At 38.7% G+C, this 25,327-nt stretch overlaps 1 protein-coding gene across 7 annotated transcripts in view; it reads left to right on the plus strand.

Annotated features, from left to right (window-relative positions):
* Window positions 1-24,695, plus strand: part of khdrbs2 (KH domain containing, RNA binding, signal transduction associated 2) — an 81,098-nt gene extending 56,403 nt beyond the window's left edge. The window contains exons 7-12 of one of the 7 annotated variants that reach the window (XR_008573728.1): window positions 8,478-8,560; window positions 10,238-10,296; window positions 12,335-12,418; window positions 17,931-17,974; window positions 20,796-20,864; window positions 21,277-24,695. Coding sequence is in view for 4 of the 7 variants with exons in the window: in XM_054799365.1 (XP_054655340.1) it covers window positions 8,478-8,560; window positions 10,238-10,296; window positions 12,335-12,418; window positions 20,796-20,824 (255 nt within the window). In the remaining 3 variants the exon portion in view is untranslated. The other 6 variants (XR_008573730.1, XM_054799365.1, XR_008573729.1 and 3 more) reach the window with 6 other exon arrangements.
* The last annotated feature ends 632 nt before the right edge of the window (window positions 24,696-25,327 follow it).

Consider the following 25,327-nt stretch of genomic DNA (forward strand, 5'->3'; position numbering starts at 1 on the left):
TTCTTGCAGTTGAAGCAGCTAGCTAAAAGACACATTCACGTAGCGTACCTTTCTTTGTGGGTTGTGCGGTGACGGATGAAGTTGGATGTTGCGGTGGTTGTGTCACTGATATTTTAGCTGCGGACCTTACATACCAGCATTTTCTTCTTAATACTGTCACACAAGATAATCCTTGAACCCAAATTGAAATTTTCTTGGACTGCTGTTGACCAGCTCCTCCGTTGCCCATCTGTGTTGACCGTTAGTCAGTACAGACTCACGCAATCATGTTTCAATATAAAACATCATTTATGACTTCATCTAACTTTAAAAAATGTATTTAAAATGCTAATATTTCAATTAAAGAATTTAAGTCCTTTCGAATCAACCATCTCAAGTCTAAGCCATGTCTCAAGTCATGCAGACCAAGTAAAAGTCAAGTTGAGTCTTTTTACAGTACAGTGTTAGTCAAGCTAGTCTCAAGTACTCAAATTTGCGACTCGATTTAAGTCATGACACTCCAGTCCCCCGCCTCTGTCTGTTTTACCCTAAAATTCGACGACATGTTGTTAGTTGCAGTGAAAAGAGTCTTTTATTTAAGGGGGGGAAAAAAAAAGGCTCGCCACGTGCGACACGATATACATCAAGAATTTTTACAAAAATACAGGAACTCAAACTAACGCTCACCAGAATGCAGATGAAATGCGAAGAGCGGGGATGACACAGTCAACGGAAAAAACACAAAAGTCCCACGCAAAGCAAACGCATAAGGTGGTATAACTTGCAGTACAAACCAACAATAAACAAACGCAATGAGCCCATGACTAGCTGAAGACACCAGCTGCACTTAATAGTCCACCGATTACAGATCAGCACCAGGTGCGCTCCCAGCGCCCTCAAACAAAAAGTAAAGGTGCTACCTATGGTGCCAAACAGGAAGTAGAAAATACAAAATGAGAGTCTCTAACAGGAAATAATTGTGTAAACAAAGGAAAACAAAACTATAAGTCCTGTCACATGGAATCTATTTAATAGATGCTACATTTTGCATAATCCAATACAAGAGCTGTATCAAGAATTCAGTGTTTACAAAGATCATGTTTTGATATATTTTAACAATGTTTATTACTGTGGGTTGCAATTTGCAGTGTTGTTTGCACTACACTACAGTCGTCCCCCATTTATCCCAGTTAACTGGCTCCAGACACGACCGTGATAAGTTAATTTCCACAAAGTAGGATTCCCTATTTATAAATGGAATATTCTTTTTGTTAGGGTATAGAAAACCTTTTTAGCACCTTCTAAATGCGGTTTTTAATATTATTAAAGCTCTCTATAGACATGAAATAACACCCCTATAGTCACCTTTACACTTGTATTATTATTATGTATTAGTGTTTTAGACATAAAAGAAAGAAAATAAGCCATTTAAGACATAAATTTGACATAATCTACACTCAAACATGTTAGCATTGGGAGAGTTCTTTGTTGCTGTTACTTCCTGTGATAGCTATTGTCTCTTGCCTGTTTAAAATACTACATATGAACAAAATGTATTTGAATGCCTTATATTTGTATTTTAGTTTATTTAGCCATTTTATGCTTGAAAATGCTTAATTTAGCCCAGAAATATGTAAAACTTGCTTAAATATGCATATTTTTTGACTAATAATAGGCCGCAGTCAACCACAAAATAGCTTTGATTTACGAATTTATATATTTTAAAAAACAGTGATAGAGTGAAGCCGTGATATTCAAAGCGCAAAGTGGCGAGGGACGTCTTTAATTGATAATGTCACAATATTTAATCTGAAATCCATCCTGTATGTTTCGACTCATCCATGTTATTCATAACCTGCACATACGTATGCATGCAGCTCACAGTCATTGTCCCTTTGTGAATAAATGATCACGGGATTGTTGTTTTTCTCCCCATGTGCACTTTGTGTGTCCTACAGTATAGTCGTGGAGCGGGATGGTCACGCACTGCATCTCGTGAGACTATTTGTAAGTCATAAACTCTGTCAGGCAGTCAAGCAGTTAAATGACAGAGCATCATTGTAGCTCTTAAAGCATCACAATCGTGATCGAAGGGCTTTAATGTAGGCTGAGGAGGGCGGCGTGGTCGGTCCACATAGGTTCCATTTCAAGCTCAGCACTATTGTCTAATGTCATAGAATTAATGATGGATTTATAAATGTTCTCATAACCATCTACAGTTTTTGTCAACACTGTCTTGTTTGGATGCAAATTAGCAAATGCTCAGTCGGCACACTGGTAAGTTGGTCTTCACGGGGAATTGTATCACTTGCACTAATGCGCTAAAGTCATTCTCAGCTTCATATAAAATGTTGATGATAAACCCTAACTGGCTGACGTTTAATCTGCCTGGTGAAATGTCAAATAGAGCTGAATATTCAAACAGTTTGATATGAGCTGGCATTTTTTGCTTTTCAACATCAAAAAATGACAAAATCAGTTTCCCATCTGTAATAAGACGCAAAATCCCATCGTTGCTATAGTATGAAAGTGCTTCTAATGCAGATCTCTTATCCCGTCAAAGGAGGCCTGCTTTCCAGAGATAGCATATCTGCTTCTTCAGCAATCGGCTGATGCTTCTGCTGTTAAGATGTTTTATTAATGATTTTTTTCTATCAAAGGATGTATTATTTATGTTTTTATCACAGTACACCACTACAGTATGAAGTATAATGGGGGAGCACTTAAATATGTTGTACTCTTATTGAATGAAAAATACAGTATGTTATAAAGGATTTTACACTAAAATGTATGATCAAAAAAATAAACAGTATAATAGTAATAATTACAAAAATTACAAAAAGTACACATTAAAAGAAATGTGCGGCAAAGTATGGTTAAAAATGTATTTTAAAAAAAATTAAATGGTACACAAAGGTATAGACACCAAGAAAAGTCGATATTTAAAAATATATTTAACTTAACTTAAAAAAAGAAATGTAAAAGAAAAAACAAGCCGTTAAAAACTGAAGAAAAACTTATTGTTTCGGAGGGGTAAAAAGCCAAAAGAGTAAATAACAGTAAACAATAAGTATAGTTTAAAAAGTATAATATGTCGTATTATTTAGAATGCATTATGACACACTTTTAATGTGGTGAGTTTGAAAATTGTTGGTCAAATTTGAAATGCATAGCTTGCCTTTGCAAAACTTGAGCCCTGCAACTATAACCAGGCTGAAATACACTAATGTGATTAAACACAGAGCTTTGGGAGGCTTTGAGGAGAAAAAAATAAACTCCCATCTACTGCGGAAGCTGTACAAGGACATCCTTTGAGATGAGAGAGAAGAAAAATCCTCCCATTTTTCTCTTGTGCCTCAAAGATGCATCTTCAGATTTGTGTATTTCTAGACGAGGAGCAGTTTCTCAGGCCACATCTGCTGCTCTGTAGCAAAAGGTTTAGACGATGCTGTTTATTAAAACACACGTATGACCCACGCCGCTTCCACTGGATTATTTAATTGAAGAAACACCCGAGCAGAATATCAAGCGCAACATTTTGACCTTTAAGCAAACACTAAAACTAAGATGTGGAAAATTAATTCGGTTCTGAGGTGATAACAAGGTCTTTATTCGACTATTAAATAAAAGTACAGGAATAAATAAGCCACAACAAAAGGTGGAAAGCGTGAAGAGCAGACAACCATTCACTGAGACAAAAAAGGGTGCAGATCTCATATTCCTACCCGTGCTGCTTTGCGCCAAGACATTCAGAGGCAGCACGGCGTGAAGATCCGTCACTGTTGTGGGACATGCAGGTTGTCAACTGATAATGAAGCACAGAGCTACGGGCCTTTACCTCCTTGCTGTCCTAATTATGCCGAGTGAGAACCCGCCACCTTTGTGTTAACATTTGATTTATTCCTAGCAGCCTGCATGTAAAGGGCCTGTGCTCGTTTTTGTTTTGTTTTTTTAACAAATGAGTTTCAAACAAGGAGAATCATGCCTCATTAATTAATTGACTCAAACAAAATCACACTGTCAGCCTTGGTTGCATTTGGGAATTTGACCAAATTTTAGGGAAAAATGCCTACAGGACATCACGTGACTCGTCAGAGGAGCTCACGTTTCACGATTAAAGCTTTTTCTTTTGCTTTTTTACAGACAAAATAATGCATATTTAAGCAAATGTTACATATTTCTTTGCCTAAATTGAGTATTTTCAAGCATAAAAATGACTAAACGAACGAAAATTCATTCAAAGGACGCAGTCAAAAACGTGATGATATGTAACGATGGATTACTGTACACCAGAAGTTCTATTAAGACAGTATTACATATTCAAGACAGTAACACTCTGGCATTACCGTGTTACCTAAGTTAAGGTGGAGTGTTTTATTGTTTTTTATGTGTTTTACAGTATAGTGGTTACACTTATATGACGAAGACGATGAATGTTTATAAAAAGAGGTATGTAAGATGCAACTGTCTTAGAAAAGCGTTTTTTGTATCACCCATTCGTCATGATTCAGGTTTTTTCATACAGTATTTGTAAATGGTGACCAAACATTCTGTTTTCCCAGTACATATCCTGTTTTCACACCCTGTCCTGTTTTGTTTGTTTTTAGAAAGTGATGAAAATGTCCTGGTTATGATTGTTTTTCATTGGGCAGCATTTGGGCACTCTAGTACTCCATGGCACGTAATCTCTGAGAGGCTGCCGTATGGGCGGCTTTTTTCATTAATGTTGCCAAAAAGTCGCAAAAAGCCAAAGAAAGAGCAAAACATATGCTGCACAGTTAATCCTCTTGACACTTGCCGAGTTGAAGTCCCATAAAATTGGGAACGTCATACACAATCATTGTGAGTTTAGAGGGCACATTTTTCCCAAAAATATTGGTCGTATTCCAAAACTTAACAAGCATTTGACCTCAGGTTCCTGTGTCGTTCTGGTTTTGGAAGCATTTTTGTGCCGGTTTTTTTTTTATGTTTTTCCATTGGAATTTGTGCCTTTGGTTATAGATAGTATTTTGTAATATCACTATTTTCTGTCCATACAGAGTTGACATACTTTAAATGTATTGAAATTCTAAGTATTCTTTGAGTAACTTTTTATTGTCATTTGAGTATCTTGTCAGGCAGAGTGTCCTGGTTTTTGGTAATCAAAATATGGTCACCCTACAGTAATACCAAGCATTAACTTATTTTTACACTTGTTTGACAGCTTGGGAAGTTAAAATGTTAGGTAAAACATTGCATGTACAATGTTACAAGTCAAAATGATCTACCTCTTTCTATAAAACATAACGTATATCAAATCTAACAGGTAAACTTTGAAATAGTATTGTACATATTAATGATTAGTATTTCACATTCACATAATTCTTCAATAGTTGTGTACATAACCTGAATACTGGTAATATGTCAGTCAAAATAGCTATGTAACGTTCATTAGGAGATACAGTTCATGTATTACAACCAGTTAGCATTTGCTATCAAACATTACCGATATACAAGAACTGAAAATGGCTATGCAAAAGACAATGTAGCTGAAGTCAAGGCAACATATTAAAAAGGTTTCAGCAATGGGCACATTTTCCATGTAATCCTGAAATAATAGTTTAAGAAGTGGATGTGTAGAAAACACTGATTTCTGTAGTAGAGTTCATGACGAGACGCAAAGCCATCAAACAATAGACTTTTTTGTCTACGTAACTAGCCGCTACAAGTGAACAGATAACTTTTGTTATAGATATAGACATCTTACCGCAGAGTTAGTTCATCCGTAATCAGATTAATAAAGATGAAAGTTGCATCTCCGTGTGTAGCTTGAAACGCCGCGGGGGAGCAAGATCGAATCAGGAGGGGAGGTTAACGTCAGCTGACTGATGTCATATGACAACTACAAAGTTACGTTTACGCAATCGACCCAAACTACCTTGGCGATCTTCTAGCTTGCGATCAACGTAATGGCCACCCCTGCTACAGACTGACTACACACAGAGTAAAATACTTCATGAATGTATTTTTTTATTTCGTTACAATTTTTATATAAAAGTATAACTAACAGCTAATAAGAACCCCACATTTTTTGACAACTTCATGTCAAAAAATCCAAACTATCCGTTTAAATGGTCTATTTGTCTTAACTTAACTCAAATAATTTTTGCACAATATGCTAATTTATTGAGATGCACCTGTATATTAAAGCTTAAAGCGCTGCCTGAAACTGCTAAGCATATACTTTTTTTTAGAATTATGTTATATTATGTTATAAATTATTTTAAATGTGGTAAATTCACGTTGTGTGATTTCATCAAGAAGATCCAGAAAAGTTGCCAGAATCGTTTTGTCCTTTTTTAATGCTGGTTGACTTTTAAGTTGCTCTCATTTAAATTTGTGCCCAAATCATAAAACATTTGTTCAAGGTACTGTCACTCTTCGGCTTCAAATTATAATTTTTTAAACCAAAAAATACAATATGTTAAAATATAACATGTAACAAAACTGCCCATGTTAAAGGAGTGGTTTTGATGGTAAATATGTAAGAGGTTGTGCAGACTGAACAAATAATTACTATAGTTGTCACATTTCGAAGTTAAACTTAAAAAGAAAATGTAAAAATGTAATGAAATGATTGCTGTTCATGTCTGTCACTCGTCGCTGTTCGTGGTGCATACACACACACAAAAGTCTCTAAAGAAGCGACCGACAATTTGGAGTTATTGTGTGGTGATGATAGGCTATACAAGTACATTCAATGATAGCTAATGTTAGTAGCTAAACTTCACCCAATCGTTATTGTTAGCAGACAACAAACATAGCTAATGTGTATGTGTGTGTGTGTGTGTGTGTTCCGTGGGGCATAGCTGGCAACGTTGGAGCAGGAAGTGGGTGGATTTATAATGCTTGCAAAACATTCAAAAGTTAGCATCCCCCTTGCAGTACCTTAACCAAGGCAGACAGCACCTTCAGACGTTTACTACTGTAAAAAAATCAAAGACAATCAATGTAAAATGGCTGACCCTTTAAAAGTGTATCACAGACACATAAATGAGAGGAAACATGAAAAAGGCTCATGAGATTTGCCTACATCATGCGTGATCACAGTTCGACCTTGAAGATTTGTACAGAAGATTTTGGTTGAGCTCCAAACTGTACTACTTCTGTAAGTCCTGTAACTCTTCTTCAAGGGATGACATATACGTCCATTTTCAACAGCACTTTCTCATTCTCATCACTGTTGGCTTCAGGTCACGCTTTCCTGATACAAAGTGTCCTTGTCGATGAAAAATAAGTGTTGCACTCTAAAATATATTTCCACTTTGTTCCAAGAAGACAATATTGCTTTGTATGTGTGTATTTTAATACTTCCACAAGCACATAATGGGTTTATTGTTACCATTAGGTGAAGGAAAAGCTTTTTTTTCTGATTGAACTCACACTCTTGTTTGGTATTTTTATTGTTACTGGTGGATGTGATGATGAAAATCTGCTCATCTGACTCAGAGGGTGTATGTCAGACATGGACCAACTACGGCCATATACCGCCCGTTAATCTTTTTAATCTGGCCCGCCGGATGTTTTTAAATTCTTATTTTTTTAAACCTTTAACAATATGATTGGCTGTGCTATTTTTAAGTTACCGTTAGTCTTGAACTATGAAATATTATTCCTCTGATTTCCGAAGCGAGAGGCTGTGCTTTCTAGTGTTATATGGGTCATTACGGTAATGATAGGGACGACATCACAGCAGCCCCAGGAAGACGAGGCTTTGATAGAAAGCAGAGGGGGTGGGGTCTGTGTACAGAGCAGCTCGAGCCCATGTGACGGAGAGAGGTCAGTGAAGCAAGCGTTCTCCGACAAAGTTCCGCGGAAAAGTGATATTTTATATTCCATGGGTGTTTTTTAGTGTTCACTTTTGTGTTTTGCCGTGTTGTCGCTTTTTTTGCTGTGTTTTTTGCTTAATTGGAAAACATGTCAAAGAAGTTGTCCTTGTTACACAAGGAGGGACATTAACATACTCTTAATAGGCAATGTATTATTGTACAAAGTTCATATAGTAAATGCCACAGCCTTTATTCATGTACATTCTGGGTGTCTTATTCAGTAAAAAAACAGTCGAATTCAATTATGTTTTTTGAGTTGGTCTGCCATGATCATATGTTTAGCATGCATTAATGCAAAACAACCTCCAGATGGTTAAAGTGCTCCTGAAACAGCAGATTGTTTAACATTAACACAACACAGGTGAATTGGTACAATTATAGGGGCTAAATTATATCATTTTTTTAACCCAGTGTGGCCCACGAGTCAAAACATTTCCCCACCTCTGGTACATGTCCTCCTGCGAACCTTTACCAGCAATTTCTGTCGCACATTTATCCTCCGTCCTCCTCCATTAAGGACACTGAGCGACCGTGCCTGCAGTACTAAACGTTGATTGTTTTCATGTGTACATACTTGAGAGTGCAAATTGTGAAGTCCAGTTGCACTGCTCACAGCGTCATCCCTCGTAGGGCTACGACGATGGATACGGAGGAGAATACGACGACGAGAGCTACGACGCTTACGATGACAACTACAGCAATCACTCCAAGAGGTGACATTTACACACCGTTCACTTATTCTACATTTGGCTCTGTTGCACTGAAGTGTGCTGTTAATTTTGGTGAAACCATCTCCTGACTTAGCGTTTACTTTGGAAAAAAAATTAAAATGACTGAAAGAAAAGGCAGATTTGGTCTTTTACCTTCACACATATACTATACTGCTCAAAAAAATTAGAGGAACACTTGAAAAACACATCAGATCTAAACTGGGGGAAAAATGATCTTGAATATCTTTCCTGATAATAAGTGGGTGATGTATTAGTAACAAAATGATGCCACATAATTTGATAGAAATGAAAATGATCACCCTACAGAGGGGGGAAATCAAATACACCCCAAAAATGAAAGTGAAAAAATGATGCAGCACACTGGTCCATTTTGCTAAAATGTCATTGTAGCAACTCAAAATGATTCTCAGTAGTTTGTGTGGCCGCCACGTGCTTGTACTGTACGCATGCTTGACAACGTCGGGGCATGCTCCTAATGAGACTACGGATGGTGTCCTGGGGGATCTCCTCCCAGATCTGGACCAGAGCATCAATGAGCTCCTGGACAGTCTGAGGAGCAACCTGGCGGCACCGGATGGACCTAAACATAATGTCCCAGACGTGTTCTATTGGTCAGGTGAACGTGGGGGCCAGTCAATGGTATCAATTCCTTCATCATCCAGGAACTACCTGCATACGCTAGCCACATGAGGTCAGGCATTGTCGTGGACCAGGAGGAGCCCAGGTCCCACTGCACCAGCGTAGGTTCTGTCAGTGGGTCCAAGGATTTCATCCCAATACCTAATAGCAGTCAGGGTGCCGTTATCTAACCTGAAAAGATCTGTGCGTCCTTCCAGGGATATGCCTCCCCAGACCATCACTGACCCACCACCAAACCGGTCATGCTGAATGATGTTGCAGGCAGCATAACGTTCTCCACGGCATCTCCAGACCCTTTCACGTCTGCCGCATGTGCTCAGGTTGAACTTTCTCTCATCAGTGAAGAGCACAGGGCACCAGTGGTGTAGTTGCCAATTCTGGTGGTCTATGGCAAATGCCAATCGAGCTCTACGGTGCTGGGCAGTGACCACAGGGTCCACCTCAGGCCACCCTCATGGAGCCTGTTTCTGATTGTTTGGTCAGAAACATTCACACCAGTGACCTGCTGGAGGTCATTTTGTAGGGCTCTGGCAGTGCTCATCCTGTTCCTCCTTGCACAAAGGAGCAGATACCGATCCTGCTGAGGGTTGAAGGACCTTCTACGGCCCTGTCCAGCTCTCCTGGAGTAACTACCTGTCTCCTGGAATCTCCTCCATGCGTCCAGGTATCGCAGTGATGCCCTGGTCCAGATCTGGGAGGAGATCCCCCAGGACACCATCCGTAGTCTCATTAGGAGCATGCCCCGACGTTGTCAGGCATGCGTACAAGCACGTGGGGGCCACACAAACTACTGAGATGTGGCATCATTTTGTTACTAATTCATCAGCCACTTATTATCAGGAAAGATATTCAAGATCATTTTTCCCCCAGTTTAGATCTGATGGTGTTTTCGAAGTGTTCCTCTATTTTTTTTGAGCAGTGTATAAATGAATAACAGCTTCTTGCATCTTAACTTCATACATTGAATGATAACATAGGATGAGATTTGTGCTTGTTAATGCTGATTCCTTTCTCATTTAGCATCTCAGATTACTATGAATATGGACAAGGAATAAATGACGAATCCTACAGTAACTATGGTAAGTTACACATGATGATAATGTGAAGAATTTTCTGGCTAACATACAGTATGTACATAAACATGTATAGAGACAAAACTTTGTTTTACAACTTTCTAACCTGAAAAATTCAAATATCATGAACAATAAACGATGGATTGAAATGAATCGAGTCAGTTATTAAATAGAATTAGCTTATTAATTAAATGGAAAGCGCTAAACCTATTTTGAGAAAAAATGTGATCAGCTATGATTAAAAAATGTCTGCAAAAATCAAGAATGTCTATACCGTATTAACACGACTATAAGGCAACCTCTCTTTTTCAACAGCTATTTATGGAAAAATGCCTGAATTTTATTATAAAATGTCCTAGCGGCATTTTGCCAGGTCAGTGGTGTGTGAGCGACAGGAAGAAAAGCTCAGACTCTCAGGAGAAGTCCTTTGGTGACAATTGTTAGTTTCCATGTCTAAATAAAAGACCCCAAATATAAGACGACAATACAGTCATCCCTCGCCACTTTGCAATTTGAATTTTGCAGAAATGTGTTAACTGATAAATCATGCTGTTTTGTTGTGGAACATGGCCTATTACTGTTCAAAAGAGATGCATATTTACAATAGTTGCTAGGTGTCAGTATTGTTACTGTAATGTTCAATGAGACACACAATCACCAGACTTAGTCACCGGAACAACAGGCTTTCATTGCAGGTTTGAATTATCTCACAACAGGCACAATAATCCCTAATAAAGACATGGGCTACTTGCCCACGGGAAGATGAAACTCAACTCTGAACTCCCAACGGCACTTCCTGTTGGGTAATACGAGTGTAAAGGTGACTATAAGGGTGTTACTGTATTTTACATCGGGGCTATAATCATTTTAAAGAACGTATTCGTCAACAGGTTTTCTATGCTCTAACTACTAAACTATTTCATTCATAAATAAGGAATCCTACTTCATGGAAATTCACATATCACGGTCGGGTCTGGAACCAGTTACTGAATTAGGTATTTTTCAGATTTTTTTTTTTGTCTAGAAAAAAATATCGTCTTACAGTCGGGTCAATACGGCTTTGGTGTGATTACAGCTGTCCTGCTGAAATACATCCAATTGCTTTTGTCCCTGATATGTTGAAATGGATATAAACTAGGGATGTTGGATAATATCGGCCGACCATATCAGCCAATATTCGCATAAAATTAAGATATTGGATCATATTAGTATTGTTTTTTCTGCTGATATTGATATCAGTGTGCAATGGAGACCAGTAAAAGATCACATCACAGTAAAAGAAGCCAGTATGCAGCATCTGTAAAAAAAACCAAAAAAAAAAACAATATTGATATGACCTAATTGTATATGTGAACATCATTGGAGCTTTAATCCATCGTGAAAAATGATGTTTTGACCACATCCTGGCGGCAGCTATTAAATGTTACAAACCATATTGTTAATGGGGTTTTTTTTCATTTTGTTTGGAAGCCACTCCTGCTTCTTTCTTGGCTCCTGGCTGCAGTCAGTGAGCCAAAAGGAGCTGAGGAGACAAACTGATGCTCATTGTGAAGGTGGAGTGTTTTGCCTTTGGATGGGGGCCCTTGTCGGCTCATTCCAGAAGAGAAAAAAAAGCTCCTAGCAGCTTTTTCTTACAAAAACACCAACGGACTGGCGTGCTAGCCACATGACAGTGGTGCTATAAGCTGGTTGCCAGTGTGGCTTCGCAGAGTGTTTTTTTACACACAGCAAAAGTGTGCAAATGGTTGATGACCAAAAAACCAAGAGGTTTGATTTTCTGCTCCATAAACATTTTCCTATTTAGAAGCTTGCTCAATGTGCCATGCAGAAGAGGTGGTACTCTTTTTTTTTTGTAATGTGGCTTTAAGGAAGAAAAGGAGCGGCTGTTTGTCAAATTGCATCGCTGCTTCGACAGAGGCCAAAGAGCTTGTAAAATTAATTTTGTGTAAATTCTCTACAGCCCTGGGAGGACATTTTCTCATAAAGTGTATTCAGCCACTGATATCTGTGCACACTCACTGAAGTGTTTTTACTTCTTTTCCAGAGGATGAGTGGCCCACTTCACGTCCCAGTCTTAAAGCTCCGGTTCTGCAGCTGACAAGAGGGGGATACAGAAAACATCCTTATGGTAGATACTGAAGGTGCTCCATACATATGGCCCGTCTAATTATTTATCATATTTATATTTACTTCAAGTAATATTTGTCCATTCCATTCAGATAAGCCCTTAAAGCAGCTGTTTTCAAAGTGTGAAAAGAGCACTTCTGGGCAGCAACTTGAGAAAAATCAAGAAATATACTTAAGTCACGTGTTAAAGGCAAAATGAATTGAGTTTTAGGTTTAGTTATTTGTTCTTTAAATTGCGTGAATTAAAGTGAATATGGGGAAATGTTAGCATTTGTTTTTTTTGGACAACAACTTATATTTTTCACTGAAAAAACAGAAACTCCTGCTCTGGCCTAAATTAGAACTATTTAACTGGCGGTCCATGGGCCAAATGCAGCCCATGAATGGCATCAGAGTGGCCCACTCCGAGAGGTCCTTTGATTGACGTTTCTTTGTAATCTGTCCTTAAAGACAGCGGAGTGCTCCTGTTATATAGAGGATCCTAGACTAGTGTATTTTGTTGTTGTAGGTCCTTAAAAACAGCACGGTGCTCCTGTCATATAGGGCAGTGGTCACCACCCTTTTTGGCCCACGGACCGGCTCACGTTCCCATCAGCCGCTGCGGACCTGGGGTGGGGGAACATTGTAGTGATGTAATGCTATTATTATTTATTTATGAGGACTGTGTATAAAACAAATTGCGTGTTTCCAGACCCAAAACGAAAGAAGGGATAACAAATCGTTTTCCCTATTTGTGCACAATTGAAAAATGGACAAAACGGATAACGGCCGATTGTCCAACTTCGATTTGATGCAAGCCATGTGACCCAGAAGTGATGTTGCCCTTTACAGGGCGGGGTTAGCTGCGGATGACCATCACAAGCATGTGCAATGCACCGACAGCACAGCGACATGCACTCATGAAGACCAAACTATTGTATTAAGTATGAAGCATATAAAGATATTGTACTTGCTAAAGGAAGCATGGCTGCAGCTGCTTAAAGCAGGAGGGAAGGCTGGCAGAAAATCACCAACAACGTGAATGCGTAAGTTTGCCACATCGTTAACGAACAAATACACACTATGCATATGAACTGCAATACATTACTACTGTATTGTCATGGTATAGTTGACCACTTTTGTTTGAATCTTTCTGTTCAGTTTTCAGTTCAGTCAACGTGTGAACAAGCAACAACAAAAATGAAATATAAATAAAAATAATATTCAAAGTGGTAAGTCATGTCATAGGAGTACGATGCTTTAAGCGTGTCTGTGGTAGTGCTGCATCATTACATTAAAATACACTTAAATGTGACGTAGCTCACAGAAATTCAACTAAAGTAAAGCAGAAAGGAGGCACAGAATTTTACTGTGGCTGAGGAATTGTCATGCCAGCAATAATGAGTGACAAGTAGAAGGTCTATTTTTATTTATATGAACAACAGAACAGATAATAGACATGTGAAATTAAATAAAATACTTGGAAATGGAAACTATTGTCTTTCCTTTTTATGGGCACTGTAAGTGCAGTGTTTCGTCGTGTCTCATTGAGTACGTTTACATGCAGTTAAATAACCCTATCATAACCGGAATATTAGCAATAACCCGGTTGGGCATGGCCATGCAAACACCAGTAACCCTTTTGGAAAAACCCGAATATGCTCATATTCCGGTTTGTAAAAACCCGAATATTACCCCTGGCTTACTCCTTTTCTAACATGAAAATCGTGTCACGTATACACCTATCGGGATATCCCGATCAAAAGGAACATTCATTTGTGTTCTGCGCATGTTCTATTCGAAAGGAATCTTGTGTCTTTGGCAGGAACTACTTGTAAACATGGTGACACGCAAAACCCCACACTTTTGGAGCGAGGGGGAAACAAGCCACCTCGTTAGTGTGGTGAAAGACAGGAACATTATGTCTTTTATTGACAGTAGAAGGTACCGCAAAAGCGAAATCTATTAGAAGGTGATCAAGCAGTTACGCGAAACAGGGTTTGTATGAACGCATCTTCAAAAGTGTCCGGGGGGCTCTGGGAATGTATAGCATGGATGTGGATGGCACAGCTCTGGCTCCATTTCCTATTTCTTCACGTTCTTGCCTTCCATTAATGGAAAAAGTGAGATAGAATAGTGTACTGATGGTGGGTCAGTACCAGCACCAAAGTGCAAACAAAGGCGTTCATTATCCGCTGTGCCGGTGTTGTTGTTTTTGGATACAGGAAGAAGAAGCGGAAATGATGTTTACCAAACATTGTCCGCGCACTTTTTGTTGTTTTCTTTCCACATCAGGCATGTAAACGGGTTATTCCGAATGTTTCAGAAACCGGAATATTGACCCTAACCCGATAATTGACCGCATGTAAACGTAGTCATTGTAAACATACAACCCCAGAAGCAGGAAGAGATAAGCCAGTCCCTCCAACAACAGCTTTCCACATGAAAATCGTGGAGAAAAGCAAAAGGGTTTTGCCCAATCTCTTCAAATCCTTGCTTTTAACTCTTATATCCAGGCACTGTCAATGAATGATGACGTAATTTCCTCAGGGACAACTGAATGGTCAATGGGCAGGACTGTTATAGGCTGCCATCGCTTATTGGTCAGTAGGCGCTACTGTTACTGGCTCTGATCTTGCACAAACGAAACCTACACAGGAGCAGGTTCGCTCCAGCGTATCAACGACCGTGGCCACATACGGTATCCGAAGAAATGAACCAGCTTTGTAATACGGCTAAATGTTAGGCGGAGCTCCTCTCCTTGCGTGTGAGAAGCAAGCAAACGCACAACATAAGCATGTAGTCTCAGGATGTATTCATTTGTCATTACACACTGCAACCATGAACACCACATCACCGGAAATAGGATTCCTCACTTTTCCAGCGCCACATTTATTACAATATTTAACACAAAATCCTCAAACTCCTGCTTTGTAGTACACGCCCCTTGAGACTGGTTCCTCCCCCGGTGTAAGTGGAAAAAAAAAAAGATGCGCAAATTATTTTGTCTTTTTTAAACAGGACAAATGTGTTCACCCTTTATGCTGCTGGCTGTGCTGCTGTCTCTCTCTTCTGGGTTCCATGGATGGCAACAAATCGAAGTTGGACATTTGGACAATTGCCGTTATCCATTTTGTCCATTTTTCAATTGTGCACAAAATCAGAAATGAGAAAAATGATTTGTTATCCGTTTTTTTTTGGCGGGGGTCTGGAAACAAATATTGAAAAAATAAGTTGTTATTCATTTTTTGTAGTTTTATTTTCAAAAACGAATGATACACAAATTATAATAGCGCCATCAAATCTTACCCTTATGAATTCACACACAGCATCAGCAAATGTAAGTATCTGTGCAGCATCAGAGAAAGTTAGCACACGCAACCAAGATGCGTTCAATGGCCGTTGAACAACGCGGGAAGGAATTTCTAACTGTATATTATTTTTCCAATAAAATAATCACCCTTATTTCCAACGGTGATATGCATTCACCTAAAATTTGATGTAGTTATTTACAAAAATATATTTTTTTTAAGTTTCTTTTTTTTTTTTTATCACTGCTTCGTAAAGTTTTCCCGGTACCGGTCCGTGGGAAGGGCCGAACCAGACAGCGGCCCTGTGGTTGGGGGACCCCTGATATAGTGTTTTTTGTTGTAGGTCCTGAAAAACAGCAGGGCACTCTTTTCGTATAGAGGATCTTTGACTAGGGTTTTTGCAGTAGTCCTTAAAAATAGCAGAGCACTCGTGTTAGAAGATCTTTGACGAGCAGTTTTGTAGCAGTTCCTTAAAAACAGCAGCGCATGTCTTGTAGCTTTCTGAAAGTGCCCCCTGCAACAATTTTGTTTAAATGGAGACAACAGTAGAGCCATAACAAAATAATAGGTATCATATAACATTTACTCAAGTTTACACTTTGAAAACCACTGCTTTCGTGTGCATTTATTTATGCTGTGCCCTTTGAAGGGAAATTGCATTTCTTTCTTACACATTTTCCTTTTTATCACCCTTGATGCCATGATAATCACACACCATAAAAACAACATACGAATAGTTTTGCCCTAAAATCCAACCTCAATCCCCATTAAAACAAATTAAAAAGTCTGACTTCTGCACACCACTTTTAGCTAGCAAATGTGGATTTTGTAAGTGCAGGTTTGTGATGACTGCTTGGAAGTAGTGGCATGGTTTACCAATAACTGTAGGAAGGTGAAAATAAGTAAAGAATAAAAAACATAATGTGCAGCTCTACTGTAAATCTTTACCTGAAGTTGTGTTAAAAAGGACTTTATCCCGTAGACTAAATTTAGGTCTAATGTGGTTTTCCGTTCTCTGAGATACAATCGATGCAAAAAATGTTTTTCTTTGGATTTGAAAGCAATCAACCATTGTACAGTGTGTACTTTATATTGAGTGCTTTTGTGAATTGTGTCCAATTGAAAGTGAATAAAAGAATAAAACACATTTTGTGCAGTTCTAAATCTTTACCTGAAGTCGTGTTAAAATGGACTTTACCCCGTAGACTAAATCTAGGTCTAATGTGTTTTTTCAATCTCTAAGATACAATCGATGCAAAAAAATGTTTTTCTTGGGGGTTGAACGCAATCAAGCACGAAGCAGTGTGTACTTTATGAGTGCTTTTGTGAATTGTGTCAATTTGTACATAGAGTATTTCATAAAAACAAAACTCCAGCACCATGTGTTAGACTCTGTAAACAGGTTGGGCTATTTATGATTTAAGTTGTAAAATGTATTTGGTGCTGTTTTGTTACAAATAAATATTTGCATGATTTCTACTAACTCACTGCATAAACACACTATTAACCTGTTCGAAATTAATCTTTGCTTTTATAATTTAAATTTCTGTTCACTCACCTGGGAAACATTCATATATTTTATATTTAGGAAGTGATACATGTTTTTTTTTACCCATCTTGTGAGGTTTGACATCAGTAAAGAGATTGACATATGGTGTTAAAGAGGTAAGAAGTCCCCTTATATTCTGCTATCTTAGCTATAAAAACAAGCTGTGCATTCAGAGCACAACAAACAGACATCAGAACTGTGATTGCTGAGTGACAAATTGCAGAGTTTTCATCTGCAGTGTCTCTTCTAACCTTTTTTTTTCCCCCTTAACTTTTCTGTCACTGAACTTGAGATCATGCAATGCATCTTTAAACCTCATGGCTGCCGTCCAGTTAAACTCTAAACAGGTAAACCTTAAAATACTGATTTTAATATTCTAATCTAACGTCCACTAACGAAAAAGTAAACCTGCCCTTTTTCAACCCAGACTAAACACCTCTCTAACTAGATGCTTCTAAATGCTACATTGGTATAAATGATGATAAACAACACTAAAATGATGTTCTAAACTTCACATGAATTAAGATACTACAATACTAAATTTCAGCACATTTACCTTGAGTTGGTTTACTTTTTTCACAGTGATGAAATGCAATGACCTCGTATATGCATGCACATTTGGATTTATTTTTGCAACATAAAATCTATATAATTTTTTTTTTTTTTTTTTTTAGGTATAAAAGCACAGTAGTGGTCACAACAAAGGGCTATAAAACAGGTGAGAGAATGCATTTATAAACTCGGTCAAAACACACTAAAACATATCTCTCCATGCGGGCATACGTCATCAGGTTTGGTTCTTGTATTTTTAACAATAAAAGTCATTTTCCAGTGGATGAAACAATGTGGTTTCATGTTGGTTTTGAGTCACTGCAAGTGGGAATGTAGCATCAGCATGTGCTTTCAAGCTGCATGTTATGAGCATACTTTACAGCATACTTTTGTCGAAATGTAGGTTGCAACAATTCTGCACAGTTTCAGCTCATTTTTTAACTTCCTGCAAGGACTGCAAAGAGCAGCTTTTACAACTCTTGACAGCCCATTAAAAAACAACAAAACACGGGCTTGCAATAAAGTGGTGGAAACAGGAGGAATAAACATACATTTTCCTCAACTGCAATTTGACTGGAAGCAATTAACACCAATCAATCAGTTGTGCTAGAGTGGTGTGTAGTGTGTTTTGGAGCAATGCAAAAGCAGGTAGTCCCAACGGATCAAATCCTTGACTAATAAACAAATATGTGCATTCACTGGTCAGTACATTAGGTATACCTACACCAAATGCTGCCAATGCACATATTTTACATTAGAAAAATCTTGCAGCACACCATCAAACAAAAATGTCACAAATGGATGTATTCGGAAATAATTATTACATACTTTCTACCATATAGTGGAAGAGTATGTCATTGTTTTGCCTGTCATTATACATCATTGGCATAGATAGATGAACAAAGAAACAGTACATTATTTTGTAGTAAATAATCTTTTTCGGACTAATTAAATTAATTAAGTGAAACTGGATAATTTTCCCGCGGTACACCTGCACTAATGTTCCGCAATCACGGATAAATTACTATCTACCGTATATATTTGTGATGCTGCCTTTACATAGATAACAGTATCCTCAGTTTATTTCACCTATTACAGTAGTGTGAATAAGTGTTTGCCCCCTTCCTGATTTTGGTTTCGTTTTTTTGGAGGGTCACACTAAAATGTTTCAGATCATAAAACTAATTTAAATATTAGTCAATGACAACACAACTGAACACAAAATGGGGTTTTGAAATGATATCTTTTTTATTAAGGGAGGAAAAAAATAAACCTAATAACTGGTTGGGCCACCATTAGCAGTAACAACAGCCATCAAACATTTGCGATGACCTGCAATGAGTCTCTTACAGCGCTGTGGAGGAATTTTGGCCCACTTATCTTTGCAGAATTGTTGTAATTCAGTCACATTGCAGGGTTTTCCAGTATGAATCACCTTTTTAAGGTCATGCCACAGTATCTCAATAGGATTCAGGTCAGGACTTTGACTAGGCCACTCCAAAGTCTTTATTTTGTTTTTCTTCATCCATTCAGAGGTGGACTTGCTGGTGCATTTTGGATCATTGTCCTGCTGCAGAACCCAAGTTGGTTTCAGCTTGAGGTCACAAACAGATGGTCAGACATTCTCCTTCAGGATTTTTTGGTTTGATTTAGACAGCAGAATTAATGGTTCCAGTTATCATAGCAAGTCTTCCAGGTCCTGAAGCAGCAAAACAGCCCCAGACCATCACACTACCACCACCATATTTTACTGTTGGTGTGATGTTCTGTTTCACTAATGCAGCGTTACTTTTACACCAGATGTAATGGGACACACACCTTCCAAAAGGTTCAGCCTTTGTCTAGTCTGAGTATTTTCCCAAAGGTCTTGGGGCTCTCATCAAGATGTTTTCTGGCAAAATTGAGACAAGCCTTCATGTTGTTGTTCAGCAGTGGTTTTGTCTTGGAACTCTGCCATGCAGGCCGTTTTTGCCCAGTTTCTTTCTTATGGTGGAGTCATCAACACTGACCTTAACTGAGGCAAGTGAGTCCTGCAGTTCTATGGATGTTGTTGTGGGGTCTTTTGTGACCTCTTGGATGAGTCGTCGCTGCACTGCCAATTTTGGCTACTCCTTTGAAGGTTCACCACTGTTCCATGTTTTTGCAATTTGGGGATAATGGCTCTCGTTGTGGCTTGCTGGAGTCCCAAAGCTTTAGAATTGGCTTTATAACCTTTTTCTCAAGTAATCTCAGTTAATGTATGTTTTAACAAGGTGGGAATCACTCTTTCACACAGGGGCATGTAAGTTTGGATTTTTTTTATATAATAAAGTTGAATTTAAAAACTGTATTTTGTGTTTAGTTGTGTTGTTACTGACTAATATGTAAATTTGTTTGATGATCTGAAACATTTAAGGGTCGTTAAAAAAAGAAATTAGGTAAACACTTTTTCACACTACTGTATGTTTATGAAGAAGTATTGGGACCACCCTGAAAAAAGAAAAAATATAAATGTACTAAAATAATAAAGTTGCAAACTTACAATAATAAAAAAAATATATTTTTTATTTGATATTATATTTTTTTAGACAAAAAAACTTTTTGTAAGAAAAAGTCGACACATTAAGTATATGTAGAAATAAATATGACTTTTTTTGGTTAAAATTCAACTTAAATCTAAAATATGACTATTGACAGCATTATTTTTTTTTCTCAAAAATATTACTTTTATCTCCTAGACAAAAAAAAAATCTTCAAAATACATGAGTTTATAACTTTTTTGTTGTATTTTTTTGTACAGTGTTGCTCAAATACTCCTTTGTACATCATGATCATATAGTGATGAGCTACACAGTCGACTATGCAGACCTCCACCCCTAACCTTCGATATTTACATACATTTTGCTTTGCTCCTGTTCCAGGTTATTCCTAGAGACGTGTCCACACCTTAGATAATTATGTCACAATCCAACACCCTAACTATTACCGATTATGTTTATTTCTTTCAGTGCAATCTATAACAGAATGCAATCCATGAGACGGGTTCAGCTCCTGTCATTGGTCCAGTCAACACCATGGTAAGTATACAATATTGTTTTCCAGAAAATATACAGGAAAGTAGAAGTTACAAGGACAAATCCTGAATTTTTTTCACTTATGCATGCGGTAGCTGTTGTAAAACCTCTCACAATTTCTCTATATTATAGATTCTACATTAGCTGTAATCAAACAAAAACGTTGACCCCTGTTACTGCAGGGCCTCAGTATATAAATTCAATCAATATTACTATTATACAGTATGTACTGTGGTTTAGAGTTGTGCATGCATCATTTTCAAAATGCCCTCGCAGATCTGTTGTTGGCAGCTCTTAACCAGCTATGGTGCAGTTTTACGGGGGTGGGGGGCAGGGGGTGTACACAACTGATGAAACATTCGGGGTTTTCCAGAAAGGATCATTGGACTCCGTGTGCATTTGTCTTGTTTTGCAGAAACACTGGAGTCTAAGGTGCTTAAAGACTTTGCAGCTGTCATCACATTTCTTTATCCTTCAAAGAGCCACTCTGTGTGTGTCTTATACAGTACACAGCCCTCGGCCAACAAGCAGCGTAAAATAAGTGGGCTGAGCCTCCTTGATGTCACCTATTGTTTTTCTGCACATCTCAGGTTGTTTGGACTTTTTTTTTGGAGGAACAAACCATTATATGACGGAGACTGACCTTGATTGATTGGCAGCACCTTGTCAACACCAGCTAGCCAAGCTTGAAAAGACTGCTGGTCCCCAAGAAACTCAACGTGGTCTGTGACTACCTTTGAGGTTGACTTTAGCAAAACTACCTTCTAGAAATGCAGAAATATTGTAAAATAGGTTTCCCAAAGCAAGGCTTTGGAGCCATTACGGGTCCTGGGGCAGTTTTTATTTTTAGAATAAAATACTGGAAACTTTTTGTACTGATAGGTGTAACCCGTCTGGTCCACCTGTGCATATGCCCGGGGCTTGAACCAGGCCACCAAATGAGAGTCGAGAGCGGTATGCATCGAGCTAAAAGCCCGAGCTGTCAACTCGATGTCCAGTGCGACTCTCAAGTACGTTGGTGAAACCCACTTCCTGAAAATCGGAAATCTGGAAATCTAGTTGGCAGCTCAGGCTTTTAGCTCAGTGCTCAGCGCTCTCGCCTGTTAGTCTGCGGACCCTGGTTCCAGCCCAGGTGGAACATGGGGGCTGGCTGGACCAGGCAGGTTACATAGGTACTCCATGTACTGTTAAATGTCGGATTCATTTTTGAATATACGTTTTGTGTAAATGTACATGTTGCTTTTTTGGGGTTCCATTGAGTAGCCATGTTTCCGTTGGGCTTCCCTATAAAAGTTGGGAAACACTATTGTAATTTTTTAGCAGATTTATTTGTCATGCAGCCCAAATAGAAGAACCTGTTGGTACAAGTAAAGCCTAAATACAATAAAACAAGTCACAAACCTTGATGCTTTTGGTAATACAGTAGTTCCTTGTATTCTCAATCAAGGTCCTCATTCCCATATTCCTCTTTCCTCACCCCTGAAGAAAGAAACATAATCAACTCTTTGAAGGTTTGAAAATACAGACTGGCTGTCTACTGGTGTCTCCATGTTTTTCTTGCAGTGTTAGTTCAAATTAAGTCACTTTGATTGTATAGCACCAATTCACACCAAAAGTTATCTCAAGGCGCTTTAGACAGGGAGCAGATCAAGAAGCAGGCTCAATAATTGGCAGGCTTCTTGGGGTTTTTTTTTCAATAGTTTTTCTCACCTTTATCAAATTGCTGGCATTCACAACTTTCTTTGGCCCCATGGCAGGTTATTTAGCAGTCATGCATGAAGAGTGAGTCAGCAACACGGAGGCTGCTTTGTTTGGCCTCTTGATTTTGCGGAACGATTCAGTACGGGGAGGACGGACTACTTTATTATGAAACCGAGATAGTGTACTAAAACCAAAGCAAAACTTTGCGAAAATGTTCGAAGAAAAGTCAAACATACAAAAACCCGGGCATACAAAATAGAGATTTCACTCTAATAATATGAAATTTGTGTCATCCCCAAAAAAATCAAGGTTTTGCTCATGTAGTGCTTGCTCCTTGTACAGTGCCTTGAGATAACTTTTGTTGCATATTTTCTTACATACTTTTCAGCATTTACTGTTTATGATGTTTTCTCCGGGTACGCCGGTTTCCTCCCACATTACAAAAACATGCATGTTAGGTTAATTGGTGACTCTAAATTGTCCATAGGTATGAATGTGAGTGTGAATGGTTGTTTGTCTATATGTGCCCTGCAATTGGCTGGCGACCAGTCCAGCGTGTGTGCCGCCTCTCGCCCACTTTTACTGACCTAGCTGGTCTTCCATCTGTCAGGACGAGCTCAGTGTTTTGTTAAACCATTGCCTCTGTGTCTTTTTGTCACGAAATACCCTGCTCACAGTGGTTGACAGTGACACAGAAATAGAATATGTTAAATATTAATGTGAACAAGTAAACTCCAAAGGTTGCAAAACACTAGTTTGTGCAGCATTGCAGGGGCATGATGATAGCATCTGCTTACGTGTTTAAATTGGCCAAGAAAACAGGACGTCCTCACGTACACGCAGCATGCTGTATACTCCCTAATGCATGCGGCACACGTGCGAACGAATAATTGATGGCTTGTTGATCTTTTGTGATAACGCTCATGGCACATCCTCAAATAAACACACCTATTTTGTTCCTAACGAGAAAGGAAAATGTGTTTGTTTGAAAAAAGAGCAAGGCGAAGGAGGTCATTTTCTTTCCATCTGGAGCTCAAGGACAAGTTGATTGTCTCTGGCTCTGTAAACCGCATCTCATCACGCAGGATGTCACATATGTGTGTTGACACATTCTGCCTGCAGGACTCATAAAGAGTGGATTGAAGGGAATTAGCAGTGCAAGGCTAAATGTTATAATAACCTTCCTGCATGTACAGTACAAACTATACCGGGGTCGGCAACTTTTGCTGTCAAATGAGCCATTTTGCCTCCTCTTCAAGTAAAAAAAAAAAATAGTCTGGAGCCACAAGGCATTACACAACTTATAAACTTTTAAAAGTTGTAATCTTTTTTTTTTTTTTAATTTTACCTGTTCCATCAACAAAATTCAACAAACAGAAGTGCAGCATGCCTACTCTGAAATCATTTAAACACTGAACTCTGTTAGACTTTTTGAGTATTTGTGTAAAATTAAAACAAAACACAGCCAACTTGAACATAAAAAGGCCCATCAGAGTTCACATGTGTTGTTTTCTCAATACCATTTACACCTGCGCTGAATTCATGTCATCAATTTGCCTACTTGTGATGTTTGTTGCCATCGGTCCTGTCCTTGACCGTCTTTGCAGAGAGAGCCATTCTTTCATTTTCTGACTAATTTCCTATTTATTTTTTTTAATTCGGGGGATAGATGCTCTGATGTTTCATGACTGAAAATTACGATTACGATTGAAATTATGATAATTGACAATTACGATTCGGTCATGTACTCTCAATCTGTGAACAGCTTCACCTTCCTTACGATTTCATGTGCAGCCCGGTGTTGCCAACTTGGCGACTTCCTTGCTAAATCTGGCAACTTTCCAAACGCTCTTTGCGACTTTTTTTCTCAAACGCGACTAGCGACAAATGTAGGGAGTTTTCCTGGCGTCGTTGGAGACTTTTCAGGTATTTGGAGACTTAATAGTGAAAGCACGTATTGTTCTGCGGTTGCTGCCGAGACGTCCACCCCGCCCCAAAGCGATCACAAGCGGTCAGTGCAGTGTCAGCTCCCGTGTCTCCCGCAGTCGCCACCTCGGTGGTTAGCGTGCCACGGGCTCCCAGCACATCGCTGCAGCGCGCTTCTCGTAATAAAACATATTGCTGTGCTCTTGTTAATTCCATAGTTTTATTTTTGAAGTTACTCGCTTCCGACTCAACTCAAAACTCCCTCACCTTTTTTCTCTTCCAGTGAGATCGTCTCGCTGCACACAGTTGTCTCCCACCCCCTTCACTTGCTCATCCAATCAGCAGTCAGGACGCAGTCTAGATGCATTCACTTCGGTATAAAAAAAAAAAATCACCATGCTCTGTGAAGGGAGCCGCAACAAGGAGGCTGAAAAGCCGCATGCAGTTTCCGGAGCCACGGGTTGCCGACCCCTGAACTATATTGTGTAGAAAGAGCAAAATCACTGCATGTCAGTCATTTCTATTTGTTAAACTACACTTACTTTGAAATGTCCCATATTCTACTATTTTTCCAGCTATTTTAAATAAGTCTCACAGGTCCCACAATGGTGTATTGATAGTGTGTCGGATGAAATCCATTTAATAGACCTTTAAAAATATGCTTTGACGTAAGACAGCCATTTTTTTTTTTATCTACTGAAACACTTGTGCATTCACATTTCACCCTAATTCTGGCGTGTATAATTATTCCCATTCTAGACAGCCGGCTGTACAACGCAAGGCATCCCCTCATACCTCCTCATGTAAATATTAGAAACACAAAGCCACTAAAGTGGGTC

This window comes from Dunckerocampus dactyliophorus, chromosome 14 (genome assembly GCF_027744805.1).
Source record: "Dunckerocampus dactyliophorus isolate RoL2022-P2 chromosome 14, RoL_Ddac_1.1, whole genome shotgun sequence".
Taxonomy (NCBI): Eukaryota; Metazoa; Chordata; class Actinopteri; order Syngnathiformes; family Syngnathidae; genus Dunckerocampus; species Dunckerocampus dactyliophorus.